The sequence below is a fragment of the Pongo abelii genome, chromosome 8, assembly GCF_028885655.2.
Source record: "Pongo abelii isolate AG06213 chromosome 8, NHGRI_mPonAbe1-v2.0_pri, whole genome shotgun sequence".
NCBI classification, from domain to species: Eukaryota; Metazoa; Chordata; class Mammalia; order Primates; family Hominidae; genus Pongo; species Pongo abelii.
In genome coordinates, this window is record NC_071993.2 from 56,426,214 (window position 1) to 56,441,665 (window position 15,452).

At 35.8% G+C, this 15,452-nt stretch overlaps 1 protein-coding gene across 7 annotated transcripts in view; it reads right to left on the reverse strand.

Moving 5' to 3' along the window:
- PARG (poly(ADP-ribose) glycohydrolase) overlaps positions 1–15,452 on the reverse strand; it is a 122,414-nt gene that overhangs the window by 33,702 nt on the left and 73,260 nt on the right. For all 7 annotated transcript variants that reach the window (XM_063727225.1, XM_054521832.2, XM_054521830.2 and 4 more), the window contains 3 exon segments: positions 11,944–12,004; positions 8,105–8,180; positions 3,774–3,921 (listed from right to left, as the gene is read on the reverse strand). In XM_063727225.1, coding sequence (XP_063583295.1) covers positions 3,774–3,921; positions 8,105–8,180; positions 11,944–12,004 — 285 coding nt within the window.

A 15,452-nucleotide genomic window follows, 5' to 3' on the forward strand; every position in this document is an offset into this window, starting at 1 on the left:
TCTCCCCTAGTACCTTGCCCAATTATATACTTCCCACGTGCATCCATGATAACTAACAAATGCAGACAGATGGCCAAAATGTGAGTTGAGGAAGTGTTGAGTACAAAAGGAGTTTATCTTTCCATTTCAGTATAATTTGGATCATAATCTCAGAATTCTGGATGCAATACTCCAAGTCACTAACTTCAAATGGCTGACTGAGGTTCTGTCCAGGAAAAAAATTCCTTTGCAGAAGTTCCAATCTTAATTTCCTACATAAACTCAGACAATTTACAATTTTTTATTTTTTGCCTTCACCAAACAGCAGAATCACAGGGATAAAAATTTACATAGGATGTCTAAATGATATAGAATAACTCATTGAAAGCTCCTTTATCCACGGGTGCTTACAAAAGATAAAAAGATATCAGTAAAAAATGGTGCAGTAAAAACCTCTGAAAACTCTCTCCTCCATGAAAGCAATGGGAACACTGTGATGAGCACTGTGAGAGTCAACTGAAAAGTAGCCAAAGGCTTGCAGCAATCCAGGGAGTGCTTATTCAAGAAAAACCAGCTGAATCTTGGTAAAAACAATAAACTTTGCAGTGTTTTATATGCCTTATTCCCATCCCACTCTCCTAAGCTCCATCTCGGCCTTAAAACCTTCCTGAAACACAGTGAAAATCAGAAGCCATCAGAGGGGGCAAAAGAAAGCTGAAGCTCCTTCAAAGCCCAATTCTCAGAGAACTGTCATTATTTGACCTGTCTGGTGGTCCCCTGGAGGGCCCCGCTCAGAAGGCTGTCTTGACTTTACAGGACTTGGAGCTTGGCCAGTAGGAAAAGCATAATTCTTTTGAGGGTTTGATGAAAACAATTACAGGGATTGTTTAACACTGAGACTTCTTGAGGTGGTGGCAAACAGCTGGGGCAAACAATAGGCTAACCAAAAGCTTCAAAGGAAAAGTTGCAGAATGAGAATGTCCACAAAGGGCTTTGAAAAGTTCTAATATATTAAAACAAGAAGGAATCTAGAGGGCTCATGCGTGCCCATGGCCATACGAATGCTCAGGAAAAACTAGAGAAAGCCCTCAGCTCTCTCCTCTGCCTGACCTTGACAGGAAGTGAAGGCTAAGGCAGAGGCATCAACTGCTTAGTGCAGTGTTGAAGGTAGGCTGCACCTGCACATACAGCCCTTCAACAAAGACTATTAGACTTTGTTGAGACTTATTAGTTTCAGGCATCTAAGGAAATCTGTTCAAGCATTAGCTGACTACTAATCTAACGAGCAGGGACTTCACTGGCCACACACAGAAAGAACACAGACATCACAAAATTAGTTTAGAAAAGTCATTGAAAAAACAGCAAGAAGGATGAACTGTGATGAAAAGAGAAAATCTGATTTCCAGGGTCACATTACATTATTTTAAATGTCCAGTTTTAAATGAAAATTAGAAGACATGGAAAGAAATGAGAAAGTATGGCCCATACTCAAAAAAAAAGCAGTCAGTAGTAACTGCCCCTGAGGAGCCCAGATGTTGGACTTAGTAAACAAAGAATTTACATCAGCTATTTAAAATATACCGAAACAACTAAAGAAAACTATGTCTAGAAAACTAAAGTATAAGAATGATACCTCTCAAATAGAGAATATTAATAAAGGGATAGAAATTATAAAAAATAAACAGAAATTTGTAATTGAAAAGTACAATAACTGAAATAAAAAATTCACCAGTGAGATTGAAAGCAGTTTAGAGCAAGCAGAAAAAACAATCAGTGAACTTGAAGACAGGTCGATTGAGATTGAGCCTGAGGAACAAGAATAAAGAATGAAGAAAAATAAACAGCTTCTGAGACCCGTGGAACATCAAGTGAATCAACAAACACATAATTTGGGAGTCCCAGAAGACGAGGAAAGGGGAAGAACAAACCTTTGAAGAAAAAATGGCCCAACATTTACCAAATATAACAAACATTAGAGAGGTTCAAAAAACTTCAAGTAGGATAAAGTCAAAGAGATCTGCAAGTAGACACACCATATTCAAACCGTTGAAAGTGAAAGAGAATCTTAAAAGCAAAACGTAAGAAAATATACTCTTCTGAAGGTTGTCTGCAAATCTATCTGAGGCACAGTGTGGCTTCAAGATTAGACTTTGGAGTTAGTTTTGTCATGTATGTCTTTGGAGGTAATGCGGTTGGGTACACATTTTATATAACTCATGGGGATGGTTTTTCTCCTATTATAATTTTTGGGAATAACAATAAATGAAATTCTACAACCCAGGTGAGTGTTTAGACCCCTAAACTCATCTCCAAGCAGTAACAGATTCTAAGTGGAAATAAAAAATCCACTTTTGCAGAAAAAAAAAATAGTACCAGCAACTCATGGTGTGTTAACGGCACTTATGTGGGAATATTCTTTTACGTACTTGGATAAAAGACTCAACTTACATATGGTGCCTGATTAAGAGTTTCTTAAGAGATATGAGGTAATCATCATTTTTCTTGATAGCTTATTCACAAGAAAATACTGTTACATAGTGATCTCAGTCTGAAGAAACAAAAAAAATTAAATCTCTGTAACAGACCTAAAGCATACACGTGACTAAATTTCCCCCCTCCTTCTCCCATATTAGCGTAAAGAAATCAAGAACAAGAAGAAACACCAAGATAATCAGACTTTTTTTTTTTTGAGATGGAGTCTTGCTCCGTCGCGCAGGCTGCAGTACAGTGGTGTGATCTCAGCTCACTGCAACCTCTGCCTCCCGGGTTCAAGTGATTATCCTGCCTCAGCCTCCTGAGTAGCTGGGATTACAGGCACCCGCCACCATGCCTGGCTAATTTTTGTATTTTTAGTAGAGACGGGGTTTCATCATGTTGGCCAGGCTGGTCTTGAACTCCTGACCTCAGGTGATCCGTCTGCCTTGGCCTCCCAAAGCGCTAGGATTACAGGCATGAACCATTGCACCTGGCCATGCTAACTGAACTTTTTCTTTTAGGATTCAAAATAGGGTAAACAAAAGGTTACTGATTTCTCTAAATACTGTTCCTGTGCTTCTTATATTTAGACAACGTCTTCATACTAAAGTACAAGAAACCACTTGAAAATTATTTTTAATAGAAACAAATCACTCTCAAATGGAAGAATTACAATAGAATACATACTAGAGGCATATCACTATGTTCTTCTTAAGAGCATTATTATGTCACAAAATTTCAAACTGCCAGACGTGGTGGCTCACGCCTGTAATCCCAGCACTTTGGGAGGCCGAGGCGGGCAGATCACCTGAGGTCAGGAGTTTGAGACCAGCCTGACAATATGGAGAAACCCTGTCTCTACTAAAAACACAAAATTAGCCGGGTGTGGTGACGCATGCCTGTAATCCCAGCTACTCGGGAGGCTGAGGCAGGAGAATCGCTTGAACCTGGGAGGCGGAGGTTGCAGTGAGCCGAGATTGCACCATTGCACTCCAGCCTGGGCAACAACAGCAAAACTCTGTCTCAAAAAAAAAAAAAAAAAAAAAAATTCAAACTGTGGGTTAACTGAATAGTTTTTAATACCTGTTCCTTAGATAAAGATGCCACAAAAGAAAGAAAAGGTAAAGATAAGATGTCTTACTTAAGATGAGGAAAATAAGGCTTTAATAATTTCAAAAACTAAGTAAAAATTAATGGATAAAAATATTGGGACTAATGCCCATGGAAGAGAAAAGCTATACTGGGTAGTCTCTAGTCTTCATGACAGATATTCACAGATGGGGAAGACTACCCCATTTTCCAGGCTTCCCAAAACTAACCTGTGATAATTAGACATTCATTGTGATCCAGCACCTCAGTGAAGAGCCGCGAAATAATCAACTCAGGATTGATTAAAAAGCGGATTTCTTCTTGCACAAGTCCTGCACTGGTTACACCACCTCCAACAAAACGATTTGCAAAATCCACCTGTTGGGGAAATGTGGCATATTAAATAATGGTCAAAAATACCTACATATATGATCAAGAAGCACACAGTCTCTAAGCTCTCATCTTTTCCTCTCCCATGAAAATCAACCCCCAAATAAGTAATCTTCCCAGGAAGGGCAGATTATGGTTGCTTAAACTCTTTCCATCTCACTGCAGTTAACATCTCTGCACATTTTCCTGGATCCCAGAACCAGAGAAGCAATCTGGAAAATGGAGCTTTTAGGCAAAATATTATGTATCATACAGACCCTTGTTTATAAACCTATTTGTGTCTCATGGGCCACAAATCAAGGGAGGTCTTTATCTGAGAAGGTTTCAAAGTCATTCTCCCCCATTCACTACTCAATTTCCCTTTATGTATTTCACGTGACTTTAATATAATTAAACTTTTCTTATGTAATATGGTAACCAAACACTTGCCCTAAAGAACTGAAAAGTTTAGTAATCAACTTTTTGGGTAACCTTTTCCAACCTTATTGTAAGAATAAAGAGATCGAATTTTTGTCCTTCTAAATTCAACCCCAAACCCCAAACTACATGAACATTACAAACTATTTTTTTAAAAATATAACTAAGGAAAAAAAGGAAGAAAGAAAACCCAGTATAGCAACAAAGATTCAATCAAAGTAATATTTCCAATTAAGTTGGAAACTCTTAAGCTTTATGTGGAGTAGTATGATGGGATCCCCAAACACCTACTAATAAAGAAGAGTTACACAATCCTCCAGAGAAAGCAAACTAAACTTGCTGGCATTATTTCCGTTTGTCCAGTGTGTCCAGCACTATGCCAGCCTCATGAAGCAGTATGTAAGAAATAGCAACCATCTTTTCCTAAGTGAGACTATCTGAGTTAGATCACACACACACACACACACACACACACACACACACCTTGTGTATACACAGTCATACACACAAGTAAAATAGAATTTACTAAATACCATGAGGCTTATATTCTTTCAAACTATTTTAAAATATACGATTTCTTAAAACTTCAGTGTTCTCTAAAGCAACTGATACTAAATGACAGTCTGAAGCCTATTTTACAAAATAGTAAAACAATAGTATGAATCGTTTGATATGTAAAAATATATGTCAAAAGACAGAAATTAATAGAAGGCGAAGCAGTCTTCTTTTACCACAGAAGAACTTAGAAAATACTAAAACATACCACTGAGGAGTTCTTCAATTGAGTTACCAGAGAGAATCACATATTTGGATTTGTGTTCTGGAGTACTAAAACCAATGCTAAAAAACCAGAGTAACTTTTTAGCTTATACAGGAAAATAATTTTGGTGAAACCAGTCTGTTGATTAGAATTAGTTACCTACTACATATGAGGTCTATGGGCACTGGGTGATTCGTGGCTTAAACTGTCCAGTTCAACAAATTATTTACTGAATTGTGCTGGGAATCACTGGATACAAAGATGAAAAAGATATGTATGGTTCCTGGTCTCACAGCATTTGCAATTTAGATGGTAGTCAGAATGAGCATAAGCAGAATGAGAAGATGATTATTGAAGAGCTTGTTACTATGTATTTGACACTTTCTAATAATACAATTAACTAAAATTAGAGCATGGGAGGAAGATAGGAAAGCTTTACAAGAGGATGTGGCAGCTGACATGCAGGCTGAGGGCATAGCTGCACAAGGACACAGGGCCAAAAAAAACCAAATGTAAATCACTGTATGAGGGGAATGGTAAACAGATTCATTGTGCTTGCCTGCAGTGTAGAGTAGGTGGAGGCTTACAGTTGGTGATGAGGTGGTCTGAGGTCTAGGGAATTTTTACTCAATTTCCCTCTGAAGGTTCTGGGAAAGATTCAAGTAGCACCTGGACCTATGTTTTAGGAAGATAATTCAGGCTAGAGTTTAAAGAATAAATGGAAAACTGTAAAACTAAAAGTAATAAGGCTGGTTAGGTGAGTACTGAATAGTTTATAGAAGCACTACTAGGGCCTCAAACAGGAAAGTGGTAAAGTAAAGGAAAGAGAAGAAACTCAGTAAAGAAATAAAATGGACTGTACTTGAGAACGAAGAGACTGGCTGAGTGCCTAAAAGTATAATGATATTGTGACTACAAATGAGAAACAGACGAGGTTTAAGATTGGCCTAACTTAATTTTTACTGGAATAAGGTATATAACAAAAATAAAAAGATAAGCTCTATCCAACTTATGTACTACTTGATAATGATCATGAAATACATTCAATGTGTATGCTATTGTTTACTCTTTGAATAAAAGGCCCACATTTTTAACTTGAAAAGTGCGCACAGAAATAAAGACACTAAACTCAGTATGCCTCTAAATGCCAGAGTCTTTTAGAAAACCAAAGTTTTACTACTTAAAAAAGTTCTTAACAATAAAGACCCTCTACAACAGTTGAGAAACCTGTTCCAGCACATGAAAACAAGAATGTGAGTGCATCCTTATTTTTAGCCAGTTATTTTCCAAGTCATTTTAAAGCTACTCATTCAGATTACTCAGCTTCTGAATTATAACTTGATGAAAAGACAGGAATGATAACGCTCCTCAGAGAGGTTTTGTTGTTGTTGCCATTCAGCATAATGTAATTTATATGCTACACAAGGAGCTCTGTAGCATTGCAATTATTCCCCGATCTCCTGCGGAGACATGGCATGGGTAGGGAGAACAATTAATAGCAAGAAGCCCTTACGGTATTCTCTAATCTACCGAGGTCTCACATTTCATCTATAATATATTCCAAGGAAGTGGGGAGGATCTCAACCTTAACTGTTGTTAAATAATTCCTTGTTGAATTGTATTGTAATGAAAGGTCAGCATTCCTGTGGCGCTAACTAGCAGTAACTTTGTTTAGTTTATGTGTATTAAGAATCTCTCAGTTTATCCAAGACTTTAAAGATGGAAAGAACTTCATCAAGAGGGGAATGTGGGGGAAAAAGTGATATTAATTTGAACCAATATTTAAGCATATTTTAAGATTATTTTTTAAACAGAAAAAAGGTATAGGAGTAAATGCAAATTTAAATATGTTTTGTTTTTGTTTTGCTGAAGTTAAGCACAGGAAAAATATTAATTCAGCTATCCTAAGTACTTTTGTTTATAAGCCCAAATAACCACTGGGAGAAGGTGATTTAGAATAAAACATAGTTTGTCTCTCTGAAGATTTTAATTACAAATATGTCCAAATAAAAGGCCATTTAAAAAAGAATCTCAGTTTCATTTAAATAATAACTAGATGTAAATTTTATAGTAAGCATTAAGTTATTCAAACAAATCAGTCCATTTTCAGGCAACTGCTTTCTTTAGATTCTGAACCAACATAAGCATCAAATAAGAATCTAAGAAGAAAAATAAACTATTATCAGTATAAATGAGATGGTATACAAGCTTCTTTCAAAGAAAACTCAGTTTACAATGCTCTTATAAATGGGATAAGAACACAAAACACTAACATTATTAGTGAATTTTAAAGAAGCATTATAAATCAAAAGATTAGGTGAGACATTACTATATTTTAAACATGGGGTTTTTGTTAACCCCCTTCTCCAAAAATACTTTTTAAAGGTAAAGGCAGTAACAGATTATTAACAAAGATTGAGGGGTGGACCAGAATTACCTGCTTTTAACAGGGAAAAGACATAGCAAACAGCTAACAGCTAGCTCACGTGCGTGAAACTGTTACATATGAGAGACAGGCCCTTCTTATTAATCAGTTTTAGATGTCTGCCCCCTCAACCTAAACAAAGCTGTTGGTGGCAGAAAAACATCTCAATCTGGTTATCAACTGGGGCAGAGCAAGAAGAGCCTTTAAGGAAAATGAATAAAAATGCCTGGTGACAGTCTGTCAAGACTATACCCTGGGAACTTCCTCCACTGTCAACCTACTATCAATGTCTGAACCAAGAGGCTGATGCTGTCCAGATCTTGGGATTTTCTGTCAAAGGCTTTTTAGAGAAGCACATATAAGAAACAGAGAGTATACACTGGCAAATAACAACATTACCAAGGCTGTCAAAGTGATCTGTTTGGTGTTTTTCTTCATTCTGCTATCATGCTTCTTTGCATTAAATCAGTTTAGGAGACAAATAAACAGCTTTTCAAATTTCTTTTGCTGTCAGAAGCTTGACAAGAAAAAGTCCTAACCATACACAGACACTACTAAGATTCACCTACCTGTAGCATGCCTCGGCCATTTTCTTCTATGGTCCCTTCGTAAGTGACATGCAATCGTGTCAAGGGTTTTTGACATCTACAATGTAAAAAAACATTCCCTTACTTATTATTTTAATGACAAGTTGTTCACTGTGGACAAATGTGAAAATATAGGTAACTATTCAAAAACTGAAACCACCCCAAATCTCAAAAGTCAGAAACAGATGCCTACTGTTAACATTCTTGCTATTGATCCTCCTTTATTCAAACATGTAAATATACATATTTAAATTAAAATTGGATAACATATTGTTTGAAACCTGCTTTTCCTCTAAATAATATGAAAGTTTTTCTTCTTTAAAACAGTTGAAAAACATTGCAAAATATTAAAAAAATTAAGATCTGTGAAATTTTGTTATGGCTAGAGTTGGCAATCTGAGGAAAAATGTAGAAAAAACTTGGCAATAAATCATATATGATTCTCTTCTGGCTTCCATTTTCTATTTTCACTGTTTGATAACCGTGTGTGTGTGTGTGTGTGTGTGTGTGTGTGTGTGTGTGTGTGTGTGTGTGTGTGTGTGTGTGTGTGTGTGTGTGTGTGTGTGTGTGTGTGTGTGTGTGTGTGTGTGTGTGTGTGTGTCTTGACGAAAATACATGCCACAGAAATTCTGAACAATGGTATTTTTCTACTAATAAGGTTAACAGATAAACCTAGTACCTGTAATTTAGAAGGCATAATTATTTTCTTTCCCTTTCAACCATGGTCACTGAGGTATTTACTTGACTTATGTTATATTAACAACAAATTCCATTGTATTAATAGTATTTGTTAACATTATTTTCCTTATTAGATATTTTTCCCCTGATCACTTACTGAATAAAAAATATAAATGAATGAAACGGAGGAGATCCAAAGTTCTAACTCACATAAGAGTGCCAATAATCTTTTTTGGGAGGGAGGAGATGATTATATTTTTAGAAAATAGTCTAGGAGGTTAGCTGGAAAAGTACTGAGAATTGTTTGATTCCTTCCTGGTTTCAATGAGTTTAAATACATTTCTGGCAAAACTCCAGCCCAACAGGCTGATAGCTTTAACTCAGAAGGTAATTCTGCACAGGTTCTGTCTAAGAGCCTTATTTGTATTAACTCATTTAATCCTCTCAACAACCCTATTACTATCTCCTTTCATAGATGGGGAAACAAAGCACAGAACATCTAAGTAAGCTAACCAAGACTGTGAAATAAAGCAGCAGAGATGTGAAACTAGGTAGACTCACTCAATGGTCCAGGCTCTGAATCAGTATGCTACACTTTTAGAAAAATTACTTTCCTGGTCTCTTGTAGAAAACAGTATCGTAAGTTTGATATATTTTTTTTAACTTCCTTTTTTTGGTCCTACTTTCCTAGCCATTTTATTCAGAGGAAGACCCCTGTAAGCATACTACTAAAAAGATAAAGAAGCATAATCTAAAAATCTCTGGGCTGTCAGTCAGGACTTCAGAATGGGAATTCCATCTGTTGTCAACTATTCTCCATGACTGAAGCTAGAAACTTTATAGTATAGCTCTTAATAAAATTACGAAATTGCTAGAAACTTTTTCTTGGTTTTGTTTTGTTTTGAAGCATTTTCTAACTTCCCAATAGGTCATCCTCTACACCCCTGCCCCAGGAGTCAGAGACGTAGATGATTCTGGCTCTCTGTGATTAAGTCTGGCTAAAGTATTTGCTGATAATCAAAGGGTTAACTATAACATGCCAGAAACATGGAATTCAGGAAAGCCTCTAAGTTCCTGGACCCATTTAGCCCCTTACGCTTGGGAACACCAACAATCCTTATCTTTTCTTCATTCTCCCTCTTTAAGTGAATGCATGTTTCTGGTTCTGTGGAGTCTGGGAGACTGATTTTAATTATATTCTCCAACTCACTTATGAAGCAACTAAAACAAAAAAGAGATCAATGAAATAAAAATAAATCAAATTCTGCCTATCAAAATTAAGGGGACAATCTTCGTCTCACTTAGAGGCAAAGTTACTGTGTCTCATTGACACAGCAGCCTTGCCAGTCTCTGCATTTTGACCTGTCCCTTCTCTCCCACATGGTGGTATACAAATGGGTGTTCTTTCACATTAGTGCCAAATGAATATCAGATGCAAAGTAGAGATCCTGGATGACTTAAAAATAAGCCCTCAGATTGATCTATAAAATCTATACCAAAGTAACAGGAACAAAACATCTGCATTCCTATTAGAGATTAATAGAAGAGTGAAGAAAAACAATCCTCTGCACCATAGAGATGACACAGCAGAATGGTACGTTTAATTCCAGGCACCATATTTTAAGAGGGCCCAATGAATGGGAGTATGTTAAGAGCAGTGATAAAGGGTTTAGAATCCATATGACATGTGAAATAGAAGAAACAAATCAGTTTACTAGGAACTTGTATGCACTGTTAGAGAGGGAAGTAGGTTAAGAAGCCATTAAGATACATGAAGGAGGGTCAAATGTTAAAGAAAACTAGAAATTCAGATTTATTTATGTAGCTCCAGAAGGAAGAACCAGGAATGGTGGAGAATGAATGTAGAAAACATTTTTAGTGAATGAAAGCATGAGATGATAACACAAGCAGCCACCAATGGAACAAACTGATGTGAAACAGCGGATTTGCCATCACTGAAGCTATCCAGTCTTCTGTCTGTTGCAGGTATTACAGAGCTGATCAAGAGTTTTAGTAGGCAGCTGGGGTTCCTTTCAGATCTAACATGCCATGATGCCAAAATGCTGTACATGTTCTCATCTTTTTCTGGCTCATTTTTTTTTCTCTCTTCAGGTTGCTTAACCTTTTATCTACTTCCCTCTATTAATAATCATCTAAACCATGCACTCAGTCTTCTGAAGTAAATTTCTTTATCTTTCACTTCACAAATAAACATCTTTGATGGATGAAAACACCACAGGAAAGCCACCTAAGCAGATATGACTTCTCAAATTAACTTTTTTTTAAGTGATTTCCATTCATCACTAATTCCAAACAAAACAATTACAAACTATCATAAAATTATTAGAAAGTGAAAATGGGAGGCATTGGTTAAATATGTGTTTAGTATGCTTCATCATGTCCTCAAACATATTTAAAAAGTTAATCCACACTTCTTTAAGTGTACTGGGGGACTTGCTTTAGATTAAGAAATATGTTAACTATTTCAGGACCCTTCTTTAAGTGTATTGGGAGACTTGCTTTAGATTAAGAAATATGTTAACTATTTCAGGACACTAAGGACTTTACAAATCTGAATTAGCTCATATTGGCTGCTATCTCCTCAATATTTTCTGATAAATAACAAACAAACAGTAAATAGCAACTTCCACAAAATCTACCAGTAGTACACAAGGACAGCCAAACTTCAAAATTCTTGCCACTCAACAAACTCTAGATGGTTACCGTTTACTAACATGTAAATAATAAAAAGACTTTTCTCAATCTTGTCCTCCAGAAAGAAAAGCCATAAAGTTCAAACACTAACCAAAAAAAAGGGTAAGGAGAAACATTTAAATATTGGTGTTCCTTTTATTAGTGTCTTCACATACAACACTCCTCAATTTAAAACAGGACTTTCTTTCAGAAGACAAAACCAAGACAAAACAGTAGAAATCAAAGGGTTATAGACTTTGATTTAAAAGGCATAACCTTTTCAAACATGAGAGCTATCAATGGATCATTTATGAGAAGAAATTCCCTGGCACTAGGATAAATAGGGGTTGGAAAACCATCTTTCTAGGTGCTATAAAATAGAATCCTTCATGGTGCAAGAGTCCTTCTAATTCTAGGGGGTCTAGGATTATTTTTATTATTATTGTTACCTTTCCCATTCTGGAAAATCTTCAAGACTCTGTCTTGTAAATGTCACCAACCCAGTAGGTTCTACAGAAGCAAGAAAAGAAAAACATACCCAAAATAAGTTTCAATTTTGAAAAGATTATACACACACACACACACACTCGGTAAAAGAATAGGTCTAACATTGGCTATAAAACTAACCAGGAAATACAAAGCCTAGCATTGGAAAATAACAGAATATTGATTGAAAATAATATCCTTACAGTAGAAACTCCTTCTATAAAATAATAAGACTTCACTAAACGAAACTATACAAATAACAGCACAACAGTAGGATTTGAGTGCTGGTACTTTTTGGTAAAGTTTTTGAAGCTGAATACACTTTTTTTTTTTTTTTTTAAAAAAGCATTGAAAAAAAGGATGTATAACTGGTACAGCTAATGCAATAAAGACAAAATTGAATTCAAATTTGTAGACTCCTTTACAAAGAAAGGACTTAACCCTACATTCAGAGACTGGAGAATAAATACACATTTATGTACTATATGGTAAAGTGAAATGTCACAGATTTAAAAAGGAAATCATTTGCACATCCTCTGGAGTTAGTACAGCTAAGTCTCGGGCTTAAATAGTGGGCAATCACTCTACTTGTTAGTAGCAGTCGTAGCCAGAGGAGAAATTACTGGTTCTAAGAGTTTACAGAACAAAGATGACATATTTTTCAAGGAGCACTAAATTTGGGAGGATCTAAATGAAGCACTATTAATGTAGTCAATAATTTTAGAGGACGAGATCCTTTTCCAGTCAGATTTATTTATTTATTTTTTAAAGCTAGTAGCAAAAGAAACAAACAAATAAATCAGCTGGCCAGAAGTAATTTGTCTGATTCAAATCAAAGAACAAACTAAAAATGCCATGCCATTTCTGTTTTCTTGAATAGAAAAAAGCTCTTAAGGAAAGACAGAGATGTCAGGAACTATTAGTGATGACAGTGTATAACCCAGTGAAAGCCTGGCCATCATTTCATTCCTGTGCACAATTCCACATTTCCTTGTTCTCAGTCAAAAGCAGGAACCACTCAAAAACCATATGGAGCAGTTGCAATAGAAAACAAATTTTTTTGTTAACATGGGTCTTATGTCCTTTAGATATCTAACTTTAAGATAAATGGATAACATATTTAAAACTCACAAGTAAGTGGTCAAACAACTCAAACACTAGCGAAGCAATTCCATGAATATAATAGAAAACATCTCTCTTGTCATTCGGTAACTTAGCAGAGAAGTAAGAATATCAAATGTCCTTAATATATACTAAGAGATGCTAAAAGAAATTCATAAACACTGCTGGCAAAGCAAGAAAAGGCAGAAGAACATGGTTTCTTAGATTAACAAAAATGCCTTGAGAGCATGTCTGTTAGCGTTTTTTCATAACAAGGCAACTTTCATCTCAGAATAGGACACTTTGATTAATCAAATACTTCCCATAATAAAATCACAATATATACTACACACAGGTCATAAATTTTCAAAAACCTGATCTATAAGACACTTTATCTAAAACTATATAGAAAGTAATTTAATTTGGAAGGCTTTTTAAAATACTTCAGTCTCAAGATCTTCATCAGATATAAAATACACGTTTAACAACACTGAAAAGTTGGTCCTGATGGAATTCTAGTTTATCAATTCTAAAAGGCATGTTTTTTCACATATTACATTTCCAAAACTGGAATACATCTTTTATAATGGAGGTATCTTACCATAGGTCTAGACTAGAGGTGAATTTTCCCAGAGAAGATGTGCATCTGCTTCTGCTGTCGTCTGGGAACACTATTAGCCCGATACCATCTGAATTAATCCTTTGTGGCAGGCCTTTGTGGACCACACTGGTGGTAAGGCTGCACACCCAAAGCTTAGGGCTTGTGGTTCAAATTCTCAGAGAAATGTTTTTTTCCTTTCTCTATTTAGTGTCAAGGTTGAGACTTGCACGTTTCTTTATGGTCCCTTTTCTGGATGGTCAAGTTAATTTCTCATTTATCCTTAGGTGTACCAGCCTTGTGGGTCATGTCTCCTACTGAACTCCCTGTCCTGAGTGTTTTTTCCTTCTTAGAGGTATATAATATAATAGCATTTTTAAAAAATAATCTATGACATCTCAGATTTGATGAAATATGGTACCTTAAATAAGCTTCTGAAGTCTATTGAGTAGGCTCCAGAACTTCTACACAACCACTCATTATACTGCAACCTCTTTTATTCTCTTTAGTATTTCCCTTTAAACCGTTAGCTTTACATACTGAAGACCAAGAGCAATGTTGTACTGTATTTCTACAAAGAACTTAATTAACATGTACAGTGAAAAAGTCAGAAAATAAAATGTCTAGTTATAATTTATTTCTTCAAATTCCCAATATTTATAATGGCATATACATTTCCAGTTGAAAAAACAAACTTTAAGCTTTTTCCTCAAAGTATCTGAAATCCTAAAATTTAGAAAGCCAAGTTAGTTTTTAGAGAAGACATACATATTTGACTCCCAGGACAAAAAAGTAAACTCTGTACTACTTAGTTATAATAATTCTACTTAAAACGGCAACTCAAAGTACTGTAAAAACAAAACAAAATAACCCAATAGTAATAATTCTAATTAGACCTAGAATAGCCAAAAAAAGCAGTCATTTATTTATTTTTTTAGACAGAGTCTTGCTCTGTTGCCCAGGCTAGAGTGCAGTGGCACAATCTCAGCTCACTGCAACCTCCACTTCCCGGGTTCAAGTGATTCTTGTGCCTCAACCTCCCCAGTAGCTGGGATTACAGTCTCCCGCCACCGCGCCTGGCTTATTTTTGTATTTTTTAAGTAGAAACAGGGTTTCACTATCTTGGCCAGGCTAGTCTGCAACTCCTGACCTCGTGATCCACCCACCTTGGCCTCCCAAAGTGCTGGGATTACAGGCGTGAGCCACCGTGCCTGGCCTTACGTAGTCATCTTTTTAACAAGTCATTACAAATTCTAATTTGATTTTGTGTCTCATAGGTCCAAATGATTCTGCATTTTAATATTGCATTCAGTACAAGGCACAAAACTGAAATTCAATAAGCTATGAGATAAATAATTCCATATCAGAGAAGCATGTAATTTTCTCTTAAATATCAAAATCCTGATAATTGATTTCATTCTAAAAATTTAACAATGTCCAATAGCAATACATTCAAGGGGGAAGATGCCAAGTACACTGTAATGCAAGAGTAAAAGAAGGATATGAGAAAAATGACCTTAAAATGATTCAAAGACATATTTTAAGACAATCCTATGACCCAGAACTGAAAAAAAGCCATTTCATTTGACCAGGTTGACCTTACCTACTTAGCACAAAGAAACTTTTGAGGTTTTCTGATTTACATCCACTTGTAGGAAAGGCTACCCATTGATAATAGCTTACATTTATTAAGCATGTATCTTCTTGTTTAATATTTATAACTACCCTATAAGGTAATGGCCTTTATTATATTATTTCATAGGTGATAAAACT